General features: G+C 41.0%; 1 protein-coding gene across 1 annotated transcript; it reads left to right on the top strand.

Annotated features, from left to right (window-relative positions):
- Positions 1 to 259: 259 nt before the first annotated feature.
- Positions 260 to 19,399, top strand: LOC115152716 (myosin heavy chain, fast skeletal muscle-like). Its single transcript, XM_029697460.1, has 41 exons — positions 260 to 285; positions 777 to 822; positions 952 to 1,179; positions 1,529 to 1,675; positions 1,887 to 2,043; positions 2,397 to 2,424; positions 2,686 to 2,794; positions 2,909 to 3,001; positions 3,176 to 3,236; positions 3,371 to 3,469; positions 3,998 to 4,101; positions 4,538 to 4,676; positions 5,099 to 5,217; positions 5,390 to 5,539; positions 5,637 to 5,807; positions 6,033 to 6,336; positions 6,883 to 6,947; positions 7,041 to 7,128; positions 7,244 to 7,361; positions 7,507 to 7,630; positions 8,022 to 8,158; positions 8,803 to 9,058; positions 9,617 to 9,859; positions 10,195 to 10,371; positions 10,470 to 10,615; positions 10,805 to 10,895; positions 11,278 to 11,667; positions 11,765 to 11,891; positions 12,061 to 12,179; positions 12,331 to 12,527; positions 12,678 to 12,861; positions 12,998 to 13,163; positions 13,492 to 13,616; positions 13,793 to 14,101; positions 15,537 to 15,740; positions 15,892 to 16,017; positions 16,157 to 16,327; positions 18,154 to 18,258; positions 18,347 to 18,442; positions 18,906 to 19,037; positions 19,281 to 19,399. The coding sequence occupies exons 3-41, from the start codon at positions 964 to 966 to the stop codon at positions 19,299 to 19,301; spliced, it is 5,814 nt and encodes a 1,937-aa protein (XP_029553320.1). The 5' UTR covers positions 260 to 285; positions 777 to 822; positions 952 to 963; the 3' UTR covers positions 19,302 to 19,399.
- Positions 19,400 to 21,869: the final 2,470 nt, after the last annotated feature.

The following is a 21,869-nucleotide window of genomic DNA, read 5'->3' as shown; positions in this document are numbered from 1 at the left end:
GAGTCAATCTGATACCTCAAACTTTTGATACTGTCATAATTATTAGCAATGACATCTTTTATTGATGTTAACTCAATTCAATTTAAAAAAAGTAATTTAATGGGAGGGTGGTTCTCCTGCAAGTTGGTGGCGCTAGTGAGACAGAGAAATACAGAGGTCTCTCATCCAATCCATTTCCTTTACCAGAGTGGTCCATAATTAACTTTTGCTTGGTTGACAGTTTCAACCAGATATAAGCAGGCAGAGACCCCAGCATCCATAAGTCAGATACCTTCCTTCTCTGTGGTAAGACTCTCCACCTCTTCACATGTTTACATTTGTGTCATCTTAGCGCTCAGCATGTGAGGCAGTAGCTAACTGCACTGTTTCAGTTGACTTCTGCAGTTAGTTATTTACATTATTTCTGCATTGTCCGATTTTACAATATGCAATCAACTGACTTTCATTTAAAATGTTTTTACTTTAAATGTGTTTTACTTGAAACATGTAGCATTTATTTACAGGCCAAAGTGGTGCTCCTGTTGTTTGCAAATTGAGGGGTTGGTCTATAATGTAACTGTGTTTTCAGGGGTATTTATTTGAATTCTTGACAGAATGTGTAGTTAAGTGAGTTGTCACCAGGAAAATGAAAGTTACCAGTTGCACCTGTAGTTGAATTGGACAAGGCTGTAATGATTGTGTTGAATTATACCATTCTAAATGTTTTCTACCTCTTCTGGGGTTAAATTATATGGCTTTAGACTTGTGCGTATTCACAACACCCTAATGTTTCCCAGGATCCTCCAAGAAGTACAAATTCATCTGTAGGAGGGGAAAAATAAGGTGAGACATAGTTTGAGTATTCATAAGAAAAGTGACAAATCTTCTGTGAGAGAAACCCCTCACAACTCTGTTGACTGTGGAGGAAGCACCACAGAGTCAATCATGTTTCTTGTTTCATCTCTTTCCTAGTGATCCGTCACCATGAGTACGGACGCGGAGATGCAAATCTACGGCAAGGCTGCCATATACCTCCGTAAGCCTGAGAAGGAGAGGATGGAGGCACAAACCGCACCCTTTGATTCAAAGAACGCCTGCTATGTCGCAGACACCAAGGAGCTTTACCTTAAGGGTTTGGTCACTGCCAGGACTGAAGGAAAGTGTACTGTGACAGTCACGAATCCTAACGGCACTAAGGAGGTAAGTCTGATTTGAAATGTATTCAAATTACTCTATGTCTTGAAATGAACATCAAAATGATCAAAACATGCCAATAGACAAAATGAACAGCAGCAGAATATAACAGCAAAATATAACCTTCAAACACATACATTTTATCGCTGCTGTTTAAAAATAGCATGGCATTTTCTATACTGACTTGTTAAGAATCACCATGTGTGTCGGTGGTTGATAACAAAGTAGTTGGGTAAGATGGGGTATGCAGTTAAAACAGTTATTTTTTAAAGATTGAACTTGTATTTAATGAGCAAAGAGAATTCAGTCCTGTCCAGTTTGATCTGTGTATAATGTATATTTCTGACTGTTTCAGGAAGGAAAAGAGTTCAAAGAAGCAGATGTCTACCAGATGAACCCCCCTAAGTACGATAAGATTGAGGACATGGCCATGATGACCTACCTGAATGAAGCATCTGTGTTGTATAACCTCAAAGAGCGTTATGCAGCATGGATGATCTATGTAAGATAACTGTATAAACATACACACACGTACATGAACATGAGATACACACATACAGTACTACACATAAAGTAATGGTAGAAACCAAAACATACCAATACAGTAGACCTACATTACTATACCATAGTACACCCACATCCTCACATAAATCCTGGTAAACGTCAATCTGATTTGTCTAATCGCCTAATTTAATTTATTCTCTTTCATCCAGACCTACTCTGGGCTGTTCTGTGCCACGGTGAACCCCTACAAGTGGCTTCCTGTGTACGACATGGAGGTTGTTAACGCCTACAGAGGGAAGAAGAGGATGGAGGCTCCACCCCATATCTTCTCCGTCTCTGACAACGCCTTTCAGTTCATGCAGATTGGTATGAGCTCTAATGGATGGATGGATGGATGGATGGATGGATGGATGGATGGATGGATGGATGGATGGATGGATGGATGGATGGATGGATGGATGGATGGATGGATGGATGGATGGGTGGGTGGGTGGATGGATGGGTGGGTGGATGGGTGGGTGGATGGATGGAAGTTAAAATATGCTTTAGAGAGGTATCTACTGTTTTCTAGTCTATGTTATAACAGTTTGCTGGTAAATCTGATTTCACTGGCCTTGAATGGAAAATGTTCCAAATGAAATCCATGATGATGCTATGAATTCAATGATGTCCCCATAATGTTGCTTGAGTATGATAATCAATATGTTGTTTTGTTACAGACCAGGAGAACCAGTCCGTCCTGATTACGTAAGTTGTTTACTAAAATCTCACTTGATAAAATGTTTCTACTGTAATATGTTGTGTCACTTGGGAGTGATGAAAATACATGACATTATGAATGGATTAGGCTATGCATAAGAATGAGTCGATGAGTTGGCTATTTGTTAATGATTTACTTATGAAAGAAAACAGGTCAACAGTGTATTTTTCAATGTTATTTCTTAGTGAAAGTCAATCTAACATTCAAACATGTTACTAAAACCCCTGTTTATCTGTCATATTAACCAGTGGAGAATCCGGTGCAGGAAAGACTGTCAACACAAAGCGTGTCATCCAGTACTTTGCCACCATTGCAGTGTCTGGTGCCAAGAAGGAAGCAGAGCCAGGCAAAATGCAGGTAGGTTGTACCTTTCTAACACATTTCAGTTTGGTGGGCTGTGATCAAGCAATTGAGAATAACTAACTTTACTACTTTACCAGTTTCTGAGCAACTTATGTTTGTCTCAATCAGGGGTCTCTTGAGGATCAGATCATTGCTGCTAACCCTCTGCTGGAGGCTTACGGTAATGCCAAGACAGTGAGGAACGACAACTCGTCTCGCTTTGTAAGTATGAAGGGCATACTGGGAAAGTTACCTTATATTGGACAAATGTACTTCAGTATTTCCCTTTTGTTATATCAATAGATGTCCAACAAACTAACATTTAAAGGGGTCAATCAAAGTAAAATGTTAGATGTATTTAGTGAACCTCTTTCTAACCCCCATGCTTTATTTTAGGGTAAATTCATCAGGATTCACTTCCAAGGTAGCAAACTGGCTAAAGCTGACATTGAGACCTGTGAGTTGATTTTGATTGTTTCTCAATTCTTTACTAAATTCACACAGATTTTTTGGGGAGATAATATTTATCTCATGTTCTTTCTGTCTCTCTCTCTCTCTCTCTCTGTCAATATCTCTCTCTTTCTCTATCAGACCTGCTAGAGAAGTCCAGAGTGTCCTTCCAGCTTCCCGATGAGAGAGGCTACCACATCTTCTTCCAGATGATGACCAATCACAAACCTGAGATTGTTGGTAAGGCAAAGTAGAGTTACAGGATCAGTTATTCCCACCCCCATCTGTGGAATTCATTGTCCACACTATTAATACTATTACAATGAGTACATCCAACGTAACAAGGCATCTAGACATGGGTCAGGTCTTTGGGAAAGATTTATCAAGTAATGCACTGTGATAAGTGTTGTGAATGTATCTTTCAAGGATTTGATGTAATCTATCATACGACATCCAGTGGCCCTTTGGGGTATTTCAGATGATCCCAGGGGTCTGTAATTATCTCTGACCCTCTGTGTGACATTATTACATTTCAAATATATTAAATAACATAATACTATGATTTAAAATAGGAAATACAATGACGAAGCTGTAAAACATTATCCTAGATATAAACCATCAACTTAATGAATACCATTGGTGTTTAATATGAGGGTTTCAGCATGAAATATCATTTATCTATTGAGTAAAGGAGAGAGAGATACTGTAAAGGTAGGACAGAAGAAATCTAAGAGATTTATCTGACAAGACATTCTCTGTTGTCCATAGAAATGTCACTCATCACCACCAACCCCTACGACTTCCCCATGTGCAGCCAGGGTCAGATCACTGTGGCCAGCATCAACGACAAGGAAGAGCTGGATGCCACAGATGTGAGTCAAACAAAGGGTTAATGATATTTTATATATGGAATGGGTAGGACCACCATTCACACTGAATGCACTGTGCAATCCCAACTTGGTGGCAGCAGGGAATTATCATGTATTTTGTTTTGTTTGATTCTCAATGCCTTGTGATAGTTAGACATGTGCCTCAAGGAACTCTTCATACCTTCACACTACACCTTGAGGCACATACTGTACATGTAAGACATCCACAAGAGAGTGTCACTAAATCCCTGTGGAACTGTGTAAAATGTATTTTGTGCTGTCGTGAACTAGTGTTGGCGAAGTGCCATCATGTGGATCTGAGAAGCCAGTCAAATGTATCCATCCAATGTGTTCTGGCGAGAACACAGAACTATGGTATACTGTATGTGAGCAAACTACCGTTCAGTTCATCACCATTCTACTTCCTGTCTAATGCCAGGATGCCATCACAATCCTGGGCTTCACTAATGATGAGAAGGTTAGCATCTACAAGCTGACAGGAGCTGTACTGCACCATGGCAACCTGAAATTCAAGCAGAAGCAGCGTGAGGAGCAGGCTGAGCCAGACGGCACAGAGGGTGAGTCCCAAACATAGATATACAATATGTAGAGCATTAGTCCCATTCCCAGTCCCACTCATAGATATACAATATGTAGAGCATTATAACCATTACCAGTCCCGCTCATAGATATACAATATGTAGAGAATTAGTCCCATTCCCAGTCCCACTCATAGATATACAATATGTAGAGTGTTATAACCATTCCCAATCCCACTCATAGATATACGACACGTAAGACAGACAGAGCCTCATCAAAGTCCGGCAGGAGATCATTTATTGAGACCAAATTCCAACCTCCAGAAAGGATTTAAAATGATGGATGTGGGTTCAAATCAAAACCTAACCCCCAAAAACTTGGCCAAACCCTTTTTTCAGTGTGACCTCAGAATCAAGTGATATTGTGTTTCTGAGTCTGTTGATGTTGGTTCTCTCTCCAGTGGCTGATAAAATTGGCTACCTGCTGGGCCTGAACTCAGCTGAGATGCTGAAGGGTCTGTGCTACCCCAGAGTGAAGGTCGGCAATGAGTATGTGACCAAGGGACAGACTGTGCCTCAGGTAAGGCGACCAAACACAGCTTCTACCATTTCCTGAGCACCATAAATCTTTTGGTGATAGATGAGTGCATTGCTTGTTTAGAATAATGATGTTGTTTTCCCCAAGCTCTTTTCACCTTATCACTAGACATGGTCAATATCTCATGTATTCATTTGAGGTATTATCATTGCAGGTTAATAACTCAGTCTCGGCTCTGGCCAAGTCCATCTATGAGAGGATGTTCTTGTGGATGGTCATCCGTATCAACGAGATGTTGGACACCAAGAATCCAAGGCAGTTCTATATCGGTGTGCTCGACATTGCCGGGTTTGAGATCTTTGATGTGAGTCTGAGACCAGAACAAGACAATTAGTTGTGATTGAGAGGGATTACAGCCTTGTATGATGATAAAATGATCCCTTCTGAAATTCCATCAACAGTACAACAGCATGGAGCAGCTGTGCATCAACTTCACCAATGAGAAACTGCAACAGTTTTTCAACCACACCATGTTCGTCCTGGAACAAGAGGAGTACAAGAAGGAGGGAATTGTCTGGGCCTTCATTGACTTCGGCATGGACTTGGCTGCCTGCATTGAGCTTATTGAGAAGGTAAGCTGTCTGTCAGGATTATAATGGACCTCAACAGCAAAGCTCAAATGGAGTGGTGTGAGATATTATCACATGGTACAATGTATCTGACTGTTGAGAACTCAAAATGTTTCCTATTATGGGCCCCTAAATGAAGATACTCTGATAATAGCATGTTTGCTAAAAGAATACATGTGATTCTTAATGTAAATATCACTAATTTGATGTACATCTCTTTTCGTAAAGCCATTGGGCATCTTCTCCATCCTTGAAGAGGAGTGCATGTTCCCTAAGGCTTCAGACACTTCCTTCAAGAACAAGCTGTATGACCAGCATCTTGGCAAAAACAAGGCGTTTGAGAAGCCCAAGCCTGCCAAAGGCAAGGCAGAGGCCCACTTCTCCCTGGTTCACTACGCCGGCACTGTGGACTACAACATCACTGGCTGGCTGGACAAGAACAAGGACCCTCTGAACGACTCAGTTCTTCAGCTGTACGGGAAGTCCTCAGTCAAACTGATGGCTACCCTGTATGTCGCTGCCCCACCTGAGGGTAAGACTAGCAGCACATCAAAAGATTTCATGAAGAACTAGTTACAACTCAGTCCCATTTTCTTTAAAGGGTCAATCTGCAGTTGCAACATCCATTTGTGGACTTATAAAGATATGTACTCATTCATTCTTGAAGGAAATCACTGTCTTCAAGAACATCAGCTTGGTTCAGCCATTGTACCCCATTAGAACCCAAAATATGAGCTTGTTTTACTCCAATGTTTGTAAACAAAATAAAGGGAAACAAGATGGTCAGTACTTTAATTCATAGCTCCGTCAATGAATTTGAGTGGTTACATTTCTCCAGACCATCTCCCAGTTTTTATTGAAACAGGGGCAGGGAGAATGCTTTGTTATTGTTTCAACTGCTGATTGCTGCTTTAGAGTCTTTAAATGTATCATGATTTCTCTGGGTGATTTACTGGATCATTTACTCATACAATAGGTGTTATTTTACACAATCTCATTGGCAGCATTTGCATTAAGATACGTGTGAAGTTAACCTGAGATTCTCTCATTTATATTGAACTTTTCTCCATTACAACAGATACAACCAAGAAAGGAGGCAAGAAGAAGGGGGGCTCCATGCAGACTGTGTCCTCCCAGTTCAGGGTGAGCTTTTAAAATGTGGATATTCAGTCCTTCAAAAGGTGTACTGATTATCAGAAATGATTTCTGAGAACATGGTTTGTAACCCTCTTACAGGAGAACTTGGGCAAGCTGATGACCAACTTGAGGAGCACTCATCCTCACTTTGTGCGCTGCCTGATCCCCAACGAGTCAAAGACTCCAGGTACAATAAACATTGAGTTAAATATGATATCTTGTCAGTACCGTACCAGTAACATTAACAAACCAATCTTTAACCTGTTTATGAGTATTTAAAGAGACTTGGTTTGTGTTTCCAGGTCTGATGGAGAACTTCCTGGTTATCCACCAGCTCAGGTGTAATGGTGTTCTGGAAGGTATCAGGATCTGCAGAAAGGGCTTCCCCAGCAGAATCATCTATGCTGACTTCAAGCAGAGGTACACACACACACACACACACACACACACACACACACACACACACAGAAATATCTTCTCTAAGGGTTATCCCAACATCAGAATAGCCTTATTATTTTACGTAATATAACCAACCTATTACAACTTGACATTTCTCCTGATTCAGGTACAAAGTACTGAATGCCAGTGTCATCCCTGAGGGCCAGTTCATGGACAACAAGAAGGCTTCTGAGAAGCTGCTTGGGTCCATTGATGTGAATCACGAGGACTACAAGTTTGGACACACCAAGGTCAGTCAAATACCCCCCAGCAAAAGCTAACAATAAAACACAACTTCAATGATAATGTAAACTCTAACCATTCAATGTCTCTCCAGTTGATCTATCCATCTTTTTTTTATTTCTTAAAAATGTTTAAAAAAAACATTGTACTCAATGAATTATCTTGTGCTTTATGTCAGAATGGTATCTCTGAAGTTATCTATGTCAGTGTACATTATTAATCTACAACTATACAATAACTTACAACTCATAAACAACCTATCCCATGGTTTGTTTGTAAGGATTACAATGCTTATGTTGTTCAAATCAATCTAGTGGTTTGGTTCCTCTCTTTTGATTCACCCTTTCTATCTGTTACCACCTGACTGGTTCCATAATTGACCATGTCAACCTGTGTCAGGTGTTCTTCAAAGCCGGTCTGCTGGGTGTCCTGGAGGAGATGAGAGATGAGAAGCTGGCCTCTCTGGTCGGCATGGTCCAGGCTCTCAGCCGTGGATTCCTCATGAGGAGAGAGTTCACCAAGATGATGGAGAGGAGGTGAGGAAGAGTAGACATCTTGGGAAACAATTCTCTCAACCACCTGTATGTAATGTATGATGATTTCATAGTGAATATGCTGTGAGTTGTTCAGGATGAGAAAGTACATGTTATACTATTCTATTAAAGAAGCAGTTTGGGATTTAGCATGCGGTTCAATTGTTATTTAAATAAGTAATATTAACCCATTCATTCTGGAATAATATGAAATGCCTCATGATCTTAACATTACCTGTCAGTCCTTTCATCTAGAGCGCTGTATATAAGTTTAAGAGGGATTACATTTCCCTAGCCCCATTCCTCAGCTGTATTCAAAAAGTGGTGGGGCCCCCGTTTTGTTATTCTTCGAAGCGCAGTATGTAGCTTTAAAGAAGTCATCCAGTTATTTAAAAAAAACACTTTTCCAGTTAAGGAATACTGGGAATGCCCTACTCCTTGAAGTTTGCAGTTGTATAAACAAAAATAACAATTTTCTTCAAAACACATATTTTTACCCTTTAGTGTGTGTACTTTACTGTATTTATACTTGGATATCGTTTTAAACTGGAAAAGTAAAAAGAAAACACTGGAGGAGATCTTTAAGCATGTCACTCACCATGTCACTCACCATGTCACTCACCATGTCACTCCTTTCTGTGGACCAGAGATTCCATCTTCTCCATCCAGTACAACATCCGTTCATTCATGAATGTGAAAACCTGGCCATGGATGAAGTTGTACTTCAAGATCAAGCCCCTGCTGCAGAGCGCTGAGACTGAGAAGGAGCTGGCCAACATGAAGGAGAACTATGAGAAGATGACGTCGGACCTGGCCAAGGCTCTGGCCAAGAAGAAGGAGTTGGAGGAGAAGATGGTGGCCATGGTGCAGGAGAAGAATGACCTGGCGCTTCAAGTCGCATCTGTGAGTGAGCAACAGCCCTCATCAGAGCACATTAAGACACACAAGTACACAGACACAATCACATACACATCTGCACGTATGAACAATAATTGAATAGGATGGCCTTGACTAGAATACAGTATATACATATGAAGTAGGTAAAACTATATGTTCCCCACCAAGACTTGGGGAACATGCACTCCTCTTCAAGGATGGACCAGTGTTCAATTTATAAAGTGGCCACTGATTCCAAGTTTCTGTATATATAGGGCAGCAGCCTCTAAGGTGCAGGGTTGAGTAACCGGCTAGTGATGGATATTTAACAGTCTGATGGCTTTGAGATAGAAGCTGTATTTTCAGTCTCTCGGTCCCAGATTTGACACACCTGTACTGACCTCGCCTTCTGGATGAGCAGGGTGAACAGGCGGTTGAAGACCTTGATGAGCTTTTTGGCCTGTGATATATATTAACATATGTCATGCATTTAAATTGATTTGCTCTGACTTATTTGACTAAATGAAGTCTATATTTTGATACACAAAGTGAGGCTACAGATTTTTTCTCCTGTTCTGAAACCAGGATTCAGAGAATCTGAACGATGCTGAGGAAAGGTGTGAGGGGCTCATCAAGAGCAAGATCCAGCTGGAGGCCAAACTCAAAGAGACGACTGAGAGGCTGGAGGATGAGGAGGAGATGAATGCTGAGTTGACTGCCAAAAAGAGGAAGCTGGAGGATGAGTGCTCTGAGCTGAAGAAGGACATTGATGACCTGGAGCTCACCTTGGCCAAAGTGGAGAAGGAGAAGCACGCCACTGAAAACAAGGTCTGGTAGACAGTCTAACCAAACAATAATCCAAAGAATAATCAACTCAAAACATGGCTCAACATAAATGTAATTCAAGGCTTTTTGTGGCTGCAGGAAAAAAATTAAGGCACAAAATAGTGGAATTTCAGTTGTGGTGTACTCCCCACATTCATTGCATGTTCTGCTACCAACTCGTTTATGATTTCCATTCAGTACACTGGCATGGAGTACAGTGCCATCTAGTGTTGAATCTATAATACAGAACTTGTTGGCAAATTTCTATTATAAATTAAACTAATTCTCCCATTCATGGTGAAGTGACCAGAAACAAATTTTGTTGGGGCCGTTTTCAGGTTAAAAACCTTACAGAGGAGATGGCGTCTATGGATGAGAGTGTTGCCAAGCTGACCAAGGAGAAGAAAGCCCTCCAAGAGGCCCACCAGCAGACACTGGACGACCTGCAGGCAGAGGAGGACAAAGTCAACACTCTGACCAAGGCCAAGACCAAGCTGGAACAGCAAGTGGACGACGTGAGTGGAGTTTGACATTTTGGACATGATATTATGTAAGATGATATTATCTACAGTTGTTGAGATTTGACCAATATATGTGTGTTTTTATCTTGTAGCTTGAGGGTTCTCTGGAGCAAGAGAAGAAGCTCCGTATGGACCTTGAGAGAGCCAAGAGAAAGCTGGAAGGAGATCTGAAACTGGCCCAGGAGTCCATAATGGACCTGGAGAATGACAAGCAGCAATCTGATGAGAAAATCAAGAAGTAAGCACAAATAAATTACTACAGTATTTCCTGCCATCTTGATCAACATAATGGTTCTTCGTGGCTCATTCTTGTAATTATGAATTAGACTGTATGTGATTCTTACAAGCAAAGTGAATGGTAATATAGGCTCCCTTTACACTGTCTAACCAAAACAAACTTTGCAATCAACGTGTTTGTGTTTGTTAGGAAGGAGTTTGAGACCACCCAGCTCCTCAGCAAGATAGAGGATGAGCAGTCTCTGGGAGCTCAGCTGCAGAAGAAGATCAAGGAACTGCAGGTACAGTACAGGATCTAAGCTCCAGTACAGGAAAATAACTGACACATTCTTCTGGTAGCACATATTCTTCCTGGTGGATTCTGATGGCTCAGTAAGATGGAAGATGGTGCTACTTCCTGGTGCTTCTTTCTACGTAAAGATGTTGCTTCTTATCGTTGTTAGTTTGGTTCCTGCATGGGACACTGTCTAATGGGACACTGTTTAATGGGACAATGTCTAATGTTACACTGTCAAATTAATATAGTAAATATGTTAGTGTAACTGGCTATGTATTAACACATTTATGCTGAACATACAATACATACTATTATTATGTAGTGATGTTCAAATGTTTCAACTGTATTGTAGTGTTCATTCCCCCTGCTCTTACCCCCTGTTCTAGGCCCGTATTGAGGAGCTGGAGGAGGAAATTGAGGCTGAGCGTGCTGCCAGGGCTAAGGTTGAGAAGCAGAGGGCCGATCTCTCCAGGGAACTTGAGGAGATCAGCGAGAGACTGGAGGAGGCTGGAGGCGCCACTGCTGCTCAGATTGAGATGAACAAAAAGCGTGAGGCTGAGTTCCAGAAGCTGCGTCGTGATCTTGAAGAGTCCACCCTGCAGCATGAGGCCACAGCCGCTGCTCTGCGCAAGAAGCAGGCCGACAGTGTGGCTGAGCTCGGGGAGCAGATCGACAACCTGCAGCGCGTCAAACAGAAGCTGGAGAAGGAGAAGAGTGAGTACAAGATGGAGATTGATGACCTCTCCAGCAACATGGAGGCTGTCGCCAAGGCTAAGGTGAGCAGTGATGTTTTGGTCAAGCAGTGATGAGGAGGGTCAACTACATTACCATTCAATAAATTGAAGTTGACAGTCCCATATGTTTCACTAACAGGGCAATCTGGAGAAGATGTGCCGTACTCTTGAGGATCAGCTGAGCGAGATCAAGGTTAAGAATGATGAGAATGCTCGCCAGGTCAACGACATCAGCGGACAGAGGGCCAGACTCCTGACAGAAAATGGTACCATCAACAATGAACAACAAACCAATATAGTTCACCTCAGTAGTACACAATAACATGTTGAGGGCTGTAAATTCAGTCTACATAGTTTATGCCCTATGATTCCTCAAAATACAATTTCAATCTAGAAAGAATGACTCATTAACAAGAGGTCACTCTTTCCCTGCAGGTGAGTTTGGCCGTCAGCTGGAGGAGAAGGAAGGCCTGGTGTCTCAGCTGACCAGAGGCAAACAGGCCTTCACCCAGCAGGTGGAGGAGCTGAAGAGACAGATTGAGGAAGAGGTCAAGGTAAGGGACCCAAAAAGGAAACCACCTACTACAGTTTAGAGCTTTATCTTCACATAGACTGTTTCTACGCCACCCTCAGAGACTTCTACTGTCATTTGTTTTACTCTCCGTCTCTAATCTTTCTTTGTCTTTCTTTCTTTCTCTCTCAAAGGCTAAAAATGCACTGGCCCATGGTGTCCAGTCTGCCCGCCATGACTGTGACCTCCTGAGAGAGCAGTTTGAAGAGGAACAGGAGGCCAAGGCAGAGCTGCAACGCGGTATGTCCAAGGCCAACAGTGAGGTGGCTCAGTGGAGGACTAAGTATGAAACTGATGCCATCCAACGCACAGAGGAGCTGGAGGAGGCCAAGTGAGTTGCACACAACAGCAAAAACTCAAATAAACGGTGTGGATGGTGAGGGTGGTAGTGGGATCTGAGAAAATGTTACTTCAATATGTAGTGCAACATTTGTTTCACAACAAATGATGCACCATAACACCACCCTCTGATTTTCAACAGGAAGAAGCTGGCCCAGCGTCTGCAGGAGGCTGAGGAGACCATTGAGGCGACCAACTCAAAGTGTGCCTCCCTGGAGAAGACCAAGCAGAGACTGCAGGGAGAGGTGGAGGACCTCATGATTGACGTTGAGAGAGCCAACGCCATGGCCGCCAACCTTGACAAGAAGCAGAGGAACTTTGACAAGGTGAACATTTATAAACCTCACTCTAGGGTGATATTTCCTGTCTGCTATTTGATCAGATGTAGTATAATTGTAGCATATTTCTGATTCAAAACTCTCTTTCAATGAGTTGTAATGAAAATCCCATGGATTTCCCCAGGTTCTGGCAGAGTGGAAGCAGAAGTATGAGGAGGGCCAGGCTGAGCTGGAAGGAGCTCAGAAGGAGGCTCGCTCAATGAGCACTGAACTCTTCAAGATGAAGAACTCCTACGAGGAGGCTCTGGATCATCTGGAGACTCTGAAGAGAGAGAACAAGAACCTGCAACGTGAGCATTTGACAGCAGTTATTTTTGCCTGATGTTTGACCAGTGTTTGAAAATGGAATCAACTATAATCATCAACATTATATCAAAATTACTATTACACAATCTCAGAATGTTCCTGTAAAGTTTAAAATATATTGTTTTGGAACTTGTAATTGGTATTCCTTTGAACAAACCAATGATGTGGGGGGGGGACAATTAGATTTGCAAGACAGTATGAAGTGCTGTTCATTAATTAACTGTTATTATGATTCATTATAAACTTTAGTGAATTGGTGATATCCACTGAAAATCTCCCAAGTCTAAACAGCTCCTGTGTTTGTGTGTGCAGAGGAGATCGCTGACCTGACTGAGCAGATCGGAGAGACTGGCAAGAGCATCCATGAGCTGGAGAAGGCCAAGAAGACCGTGGAGACAGAGAAGTCTGAGATCCAGACCGCTCTGGAGGAGGCTGAGGTACAAACTACAGCTGTTTGATAGGAAAAGCAGTGTTACACTTGCCAATACCAACTACAAACCAATGCTTCCTGTATTGGTGTATATTGTCGTCATTTACACAGTATATTATTCCTTGTGGAATACACATCCAAATATATTGAGCACAATTCGATTGACTGCTTCTCTTCGTTCAGGGCACACTGGAGCACGAGGAATCCAAGATTCTGCGTGTGCAGCTGGAGCTGAACCAGATCAAGGGTGAGGTGGACAGGAAGATCGCTGAGAAGGACGAGGAGATGGAGCAGATCAAGAGGAACAGCCAGAGGGTGGTTGACTCCATGCAGAGCACCCTGGACTCTGAGGTCAGGAGCAGGAATGATGCCCTGAGGGTGAAGAAGAAGATGGAGGGAGACCTGAATGAGATGGAGATCCAGCTGAGCCATGCCAACAGGCAGGCCGCTGAGGCCCAGAAACAGCTGAGGAACGTCCAGGGACAGCTCAAGGTAAAGGGACTGGGACATCAGGCTCAAAAACCTGAACACGGGGAGGGATTGGTTTGTGAATCAGTAGAAAAGAATAGAACAGTGGAATGTAATAGAGTGGACTAATATACTGTACACTCTTAGAAGTAAAGGTGCCTGGAAGAACCTTTTGGGTTGCTGCATCGACAGAACCTTTCCAGTTGAAAAAGGTTCTAAGAGGAACCCCTCTGAAACGGATTTTTGAGAAACCTCTGTGTAAAGCTTCAAACTGTTATCTTTTTTGTGATGGGGGGGTTAAATGTTGAACCTTTTCAATAATATATTGTAGAGGTGTCATTCTATCAGATTGGAGACGTGGCTTATTGGCAGAGGTGGGACCAAGTCATTGTTTTACAAGTCACATGTAAGTCTCAAATCTTAGCACTCAAGTCCCAAGTCAAGACAGGCAAGTCTCAAGTCAAGTCTCAAGTCCTAAACTTTGAGTTTCGAGTCCTAAACAAGTCATAATGTGCTCTTCACCAAATGTAATAACATTTCATATTTTTAATGAATGTTTTTCAAAATATATATATTTATTACTTTCCAAATAAACTTTATATTTCCATGGAAATACATGGGTAGCCATGAGAACTTTTTCCTCAGCTGGCACAATTTGATTGACTGCTGTCCGATTCAAACTGTAATCCGTTAAATGAAGAGTTGATGCGCTGCACACTTTTTCCTAATAGCATAATTTTTCATATTTGGGCTTGGGGATGGTATCCAGTCAGGTCGAGTCATAAGGCTCAAGTCCAAGTTAAGTCATGAGTCATTGGTGTTAAAGTCAAAGTCGAGTCTGCTTATTGGAGGGTTATTTTTTGTCATGCATTAGCATAAATGTCATTCCTGTTCATCATGTTAAGTTTGTCTACTGCAAATTGAAATGTTCCTTCAATATTTATGCATATTAAGTTTTCTAATATAATAATTTTTTAATTGCTGATTACATACAATAAGAACATATATTCCAACTTTTGGATTTGCTTTTATAGGAATTTATACACCTCCACTGGCCTCATTGACGCAACAGAACTATCAGTGCTCAACCTTAACATGTGATGACAATACAACAGAACAGATGAACAGGAATTAAATTTACTCTAACGGTCGGCCCAAAAAAATCTATCTTAAAGCCATGCCCCTACTAAGCCATGCCTCCACTCCAGGGATCCTCCATGAACCCTTGCTACATTTAACAATTAAAGGTTTTTCCAAGAACCCCTCAACTAACCAAATGTGAAAATATGAACCATTGACTAGCAATGGTTCCTTGAGGAACTCTAGGGGTTCCTTGAATCACCACTAATTCTAAGAGTGTAGAAAGGTAGGGATATTAGGAACATTTTTATCCATTAACATTTCTCTCACCGATCGCATCGCCCTACTTCCACAATTCCTAATTCATTGTGAACCCCAGGATGCCCAATTGCACCTTGATGATGCCGTCCGCGCCGCAGACGATATGAAGGAGCAGGCAGCCATGGTGGAGCGCAGAAACGGTCTGATGGTGGCTGAAATCGAGGAGCTGAGAGTTGCTCTGGAGCAGACAGAGAGAGGCCGCAAAGTTGCTGAGACTGAGCTGGTGGACGCCAGCGAGCGCGTCGGACTGCTGCACTCCCAGGTATGGGTCAAAAGCCATTTCTAATGAAACTCAACCAAGCAAACCGTTTATACACATATAGAATTCAACAGTGCTTGCTTTTAGATTTTCAAAATTTTAGCCTTGTAAGTTCTCTTGAGAGTCAAACAAATCACCTCGTTTCCTCCTTCAGAACACCAGCCTTGCGAACACCAAGAAGAAGCTGGAGACTGACCTGGTTCAGGTGCAGGGAGAGGTGGACGACATTGTCCAGGAGGCCAGGAACGCAGAGGAGAAGGCCAAGAAAGCCATCACTGACGTGAGTCCTTGAATTACATAAACTAGATTTGTCCCCAAGGGCCAGTGGAAGCTGGGCTGTTTTAATCACACCAAAGATCTCAACGGAGCTTTATGATTGGTGCCAGTTGGTGCATAAATTAAACTAACTACCATTCCAGGCGGCCATGATGGCTGAGGAGCTGAAGAAGGAGCAGGACACCAGCTCTCACCTGGAGAGGATGAAGAAGAACCTGGAGGTCACAGTCAAGGACCTGCAGCACCGCCTGGATGAGGCTGAGAATCTGGCCATGAAGGGAGGCAAGAAGCAGCTCCAGAAACTGGAGTCCAGGGTGAGTTAACAGTAGGGTGGATTGAAAATCAGATTGCTGGAAATGTATTTGATCATATAAAAATAAGGTATGTTGGGGGAAAATACCTCACTTGAGGAAAATTTATATTTTCTCACACAAAAAAAGCTACTTTTGGTAAGATTTGAAATTGTCATACTGTGTATTTTGTAGGAAAATACATGTTTAATAAGTGCCCCCTGAAGATTATTGTGTTTAAATACATTTTAAAAGTTTTATTATTACATTTTTGAGTAATTAACTCTTAAAAGCTAAAGTCTAGGTATTTCAGCAGAAAGGTATGAGAATGTCAGAGGTTCACCTAGGGGTCATGATAGGGGCTGTCCCAAATGTTTGATGTATTATAATAATTGATTATGCATATGTTGTACTAATAGAAGTGGAGGGGTTATAAGACCCCTCCCTCCTTACATTTATAGGGTCCTAGACTACAGATTAACAATATATATACATTGAGGTTTCAAATTGTTCCACAGTACTTTTCTAGTCTTTGCCTCTTATAAAGAAGCTGTCTGAGAAATGTGTGAGTTCAGGGTGTCTGTGAGAAGTGCCTAAAAGATAAAAGAGATGCAGAGACACAGAACTCCCCAGGGAGTGTAAGAGATAAGAGACTTGTCAAACATTCCACTATAAATCGAAATGGGGTGTGGACATTTACTGCTAAGCTTTTAGATAACACTGAAACTCTATGTTTGTGTAGCTGTGAATGCATGGGCTTGGTCTCATGAGTAGAAGGTAATGACATAGGCAGTGACATCACTAAGGCTGGACTTCGGGTTTTATAAAATAACTTGGACCCTTGACTATTTTGCAGAACTTACTCGGAAACATGCATGCTATGTTCCTGTTGTCAACTTCTGTCTGCAATTGCATTAATAAAGGTTTTAGGATGATTTAATTGAAGATATTGTCATAATGCTAATTTCACCAATGAGCCAATGATTGACAAGGAACAAGGAAATGAACCCCAACAAGAACCAGGGGATTATCGTGTGATAACTCCTGACTAAGAGATGTTCTTAGGCCCGAGGTGAAGTCAAGGTAGTGGCAGCCAGGGAAAGTGCTGAAAAGCAAAACCGTGACATAAAGTGGTGTCACGTCCTGGCCAGTATAAGGGTTAATTGTTATTGTAGTTTGGTCAGGACGTGGCAGAGGGTATTCGTTTTATGTGGTTCGGGGTGGTGTGTTTGTTGAAGGGGCATTTGATTTAAGAATTCCGTGGTTTGTTGGGCACTGTTTGATATTCATGTATTCTATGTTTAGTCTAGTGAGTCTGTTTCTATGTTTGGTTAATTGGGGTTGGGACTCTCAGTTGAAGGCAGGTGTTTTCTATTTGCCTTTGATTGAGAGTCCCATATATTAGGGTGTGTTTGTCATTGGTGGGAGATTGTTCTGTGTTTAGCCTTGTGCCTTGCCAGACTGTTTTGTTGATCGTTCGTTCTTTTGGTGTTAATTTTGAATTTATTAAACGTCAAGATGAGCATACACATACCTGCTGCATTTTGGTCCTCCTTTACCAACGACAACCGTGACAAGTGGTTTCTGTTATTGGCAGAGGGCTTTTTACCCAGGGGGAGTTATATACCCTACACAGGGCTATTGTGTAATGATGAGTTCTCTCAATAACCCACCTACATAATGAAAAGTAGTTGTTTTCATTATAGACCCCTTTAATTAAAATCGTAAAAGTACATAGGAGCAGACAAAACTTCTTGACTAGTAGAATAATATATTTCTGTATTACAAAGATTTGTTACGTCTGATTTCATCACAACACATAAATGCCTACGTTTATTTCTTCCACAAAGGTGCGTGAGCTCGAGACTGAGGTGGAGGCCGAGCAGAGAAGAGGTGTAGACGCGGTCAAGGGAGTCCGCAAGTATGAGCGCAGAGTCAAGGAGCTCACTTACCAGGTAAGAAAAAGTGCATTCTTCACACACTAAAGCACACTGGTTTGTGTGTTAAACTATGGACTATTGATTCTTTTAACTTCTCCCACAGACTGAGGAGGATAAGAAGAACGTTGGCAGACTTCAGGACCTGGTAGATAAGCTGCAGATGAAAGTGAAGGCCTACAAGAGGCAGGCTGAGGAAGCGGTGAGTCACAGACTTAGTCAAAACCTCTGAAATCTTACATTCCCTAGTAGACATTACAAAACTTCTAGACAGTTTATTTAAGTGTTGCTACTGCACAACAATCAACATTAACTCAGTTGATAGTGCAAGTCATTTCTGAAGAAACACAGTGACTCCTCTTCCTATGTGTAACAATTTAAAGTAGAGAGTGTTGAATATTATGTAGCTTTGTGCCGGGGGCTCGTCTAGTGGTAGTGCTGACTCTCCTGGATCACATGGTCCTGGAAGCAGCAGGTCGATCCTCTGTTCCACTACTCAAGTTCTCTGATATATCATCTATCTCCCTATATATACACTGTACAATGCTATCCTAAATCTTTTTAAAATACCTTTAAAATAATAATAATATGAATTAAAAAAAAATGATATGAAGCTTAAAACTTTGAATACTGATGTTATGCTCTCCTCTCTTTTCCTCACCCAGGAGGAAGCATCCAACCAGCACATGTCTAAGTTCCGGAAGGTTCAGAATGAGCTGGAGGAGGCTGAGGAGCGTGCTGACATCGCTGAGACTCAGGTCAACAAGCTCAGAGCCAAGAGCCGCGACAGCGGAAAGGTACAGAACTGCTGCTAAACCTACACCTGACTTCACAGTAGACAATACTGACATTTTACACTCACTCAAATGTATTTAAGATTTCTGAGAAACACATTTCAGGACAGGGTAAATAAAATAAATAACTTATACAAATTTAGTTGGTCTTAAATGCTTGATCCATTCTGTTATTTCCAAGTGTCGATATATTTACAATGTTCATTATTAATACTGATACATTCTGTTATGTCTTTCTTCTTACAGGGAAAAGAATCTGCTGAATAAACAAGACCAAAGTCTTATCAATTTCCTGTGTTTCATAAAATATGATTTTCATGGTGAAATGTTGATCATTGATTAAAAACATGTTGGCCAACATACAATTCCTTTGTGACTGTGGGCTTTTTACTCAGAAAACAGCTTTTCTTACCATAAAAATATTGTACTTTAACTAAAGGAGCAATCTGGGATTCAAACCACAACAAAATGGTCAATCTAACAAAGCGGTCACTTGTTTTGGCCTCTACGGGCCACGGGGGCAGTATTGAGAATTTTGAAAAAAATATGTGCCCATTTTTAACTGCCTCCTACACCAACTCAGAAGCTAGGATATGCATATTATTAACACATTCGGATAGAAAACACTCTGAATTTTCTAAAACAGTTTGAATGGTGTCTGTAAGTATAACAAAACTCATATTGCAGGCAGAAACCTGAGAAAAATAGATAAAAAAAAATGAGAATTTTGTGGCTGTACTATTTAGTGTCATTGTTTTAAAGATACCACAGTGAGAAAGGATTCAGTTCGCAACTCCTACTGCTTCCACTAGATGTCAACGATCTTTAGAAAGTTGTTTGAAGCATCTGTGATAAATACACACCGAATTAGAAAGCTTACAAGTTGACACGTCATCACTTCATTTTTTGCGCCTGCGCATGAATCTGAGAAGAGTGCCTTTGTCATTATCGTTTATTCTAGACACTTGATAGGTTGTGTGAAAATATTACTGATGTTTACTGATGTTTCACGTTAAAAATGGAACAAAAGATTAGTGCTAAACAACGTTTGACATGTTTAAACAAACGTAAATAGATTATTTACTAGGTTTTCTTTAGTTTTTCGACGTGACTTTACACTGCCCACCTCATTTTGTGGGAGCCTACTGAACGCTAACTATTTGGACATAAATTATGAACTTTGTCAAAAGAAACCACATTTGTTCTGGACCTGGGATCTCTGGCAGCGCCTTCTGATGGAGATAATCAAAGGTAAGGGGATATTTAGAATGTTATTATCGATATTAGATGATGCTAATGCTAACGGTATAGCTTAGCTTAGCTTAGCATATAGCTTATTGTTGTTAGCATAGTACCCAGTTTATACAAAATGTGATTTCCCAGTAAAGTTATTTTGAGATCTGGCCCTTCGGTAGCAATTACGAGATGATAATATATTATTCTTTGAATGACAATATTATAATTTACCAATGTTTTCGAATAGTAATTCCGTGATTTGTAATGCTGGATTCACTGGGTGCATTCGAGCCGAAAAAAATTCTGAATTTCACCGCGACTGTAAATGCTGTTTTTGGATATAAATATGAACTTGATGGAACTAAAAATGCATGTATTGTATAACATAATGTCCTATGAGTGTCATCTGATGCAGATTGTCAAAGGTAAGTGCATAATTCTAGCTAGTTTTCTGTCTGTTGATGCCCTTCTTTGAATTGGCTAAACATTACACGCAGCTATTGTCAATGTACTCTCCTCACATAACCTAACTTTATGCATTCTCCGTAATGCCTCTGAAAATCGGACAGCGTGGTTAGATTTAGGAGATATATCTTTCAAATGGAGGAAAATAGTTGATTATTTGATTTTTTGAAATGATTACTCTTGCAGTTTTGAATTCCTCGCCATGGTCACATGACAATGAATCCCAATACCGGGATAAGATCGGGATAAGATCCTCAACAGGTTTTTAAGAGCTGAGGGTTGAGGCTAGAGAAATGTAACCACTTTCAAATTCCTGAACAGAGCTATGGATGCAAGGACTGATAATAGATTACATAAAAAATGATAGTTATAGTTATAACCTTTTACACTCGGGGGAATTTACCTATATGGACGCACCCAAATCGGAATGTTTTGAAAAAATGAAATAGGTATATGCGTAACCATGGTAACTATTGAGCGAAAACATTGAGCGGAAATTCTTAGAACAAGTTCTCCAGAGACAACTGGACAACAAGTCCCGTGTGGCTCAGTTGGTAGAGTATGGTGTTTGCAATGCCAGGGTTGTGGGTTCGATTCCCACGGGGGACCAGTATGGAAAATAAACTGTATGAAATGTATGAAATTCTCTACTGTAAGTCGCTCTGGATAAGAGCGTCTGCTAAATGACTAAAATGTAAAAATGTAACTGCATTTAAATTTTGTCACAGATTATGCATACAATAACCTGGTGTGGACAGACAACGTAAACATATATAAATGGTAATCGAGCATCTGACCCAATTACACAAGATTTTACTTCTGGGTTAAGTAAAACCCAGATGCACATAAATGGATAAACACTGACAATTGTGATACTGATTTATCATTAGCAAATTTGAATTCACGATTTTTGGCAGAAATACAAAAGTTCCATAATGATTAGTTTTTCCTTCCAGCCCTCTAGTGGTGAAATTATGGTAATACACATTATAAACACAGTGATACACATAAATACACAACAGGCTTTTGCAAATTCAGATGGATGAATTCACCTTTCATGAGGAAAATAAAACTCTTATTAGTGCCCACGAAGTCATGAAAAACTAAAATAGTAGCTAGATTAATATTTATAAT

The sequence above is a fragment of the Salmo trutta genome, chromosome 18, assembly GCF_901001165.1.
Source record: "Salmo trutta chromosome 18, fSalTru1.1, whole genome shotgun sequence".
NCBI classification, from domain to species: domain Eukaryota; kingdom Metazoa; phylum Chordata; class Actinopteri; order Salmoniformes; family Salmonidae; genus Salmo; species Salmo trutta.
Note: the sequence above shows the minus strand (reverse complement) of the source record. Positions and strands in the feature narration are given on the sequence as shown.

What these genes read in the sequence shown, in the direction of transcription:
- LOC115152716 (XM_029697460.1), top strand. Translation starts at nt 964, where the DNA reads ATGAGTACGGACGCGGAGATGCAAATCTACGGCAAGGCTGCCATATAC. An exon ending in ACCAAGATGATGGAGAGGAG is followed by an intron (nt 8,159 to 8,802) that starts GTGAGGAAGAGT and finishes TCTGTGGACCAG; the next exon opens with AGATTCCATCTTCTCCATCC. An exon ending in AGAAGATCAAGGAACTGCAG is followed by an intron (nt 10,896 to 11,277) that starts GTACAGTACAGG and finishes CCCCTGTTCTAG; the next exon opens with GCCCGTATTGAGGAGCTGGA.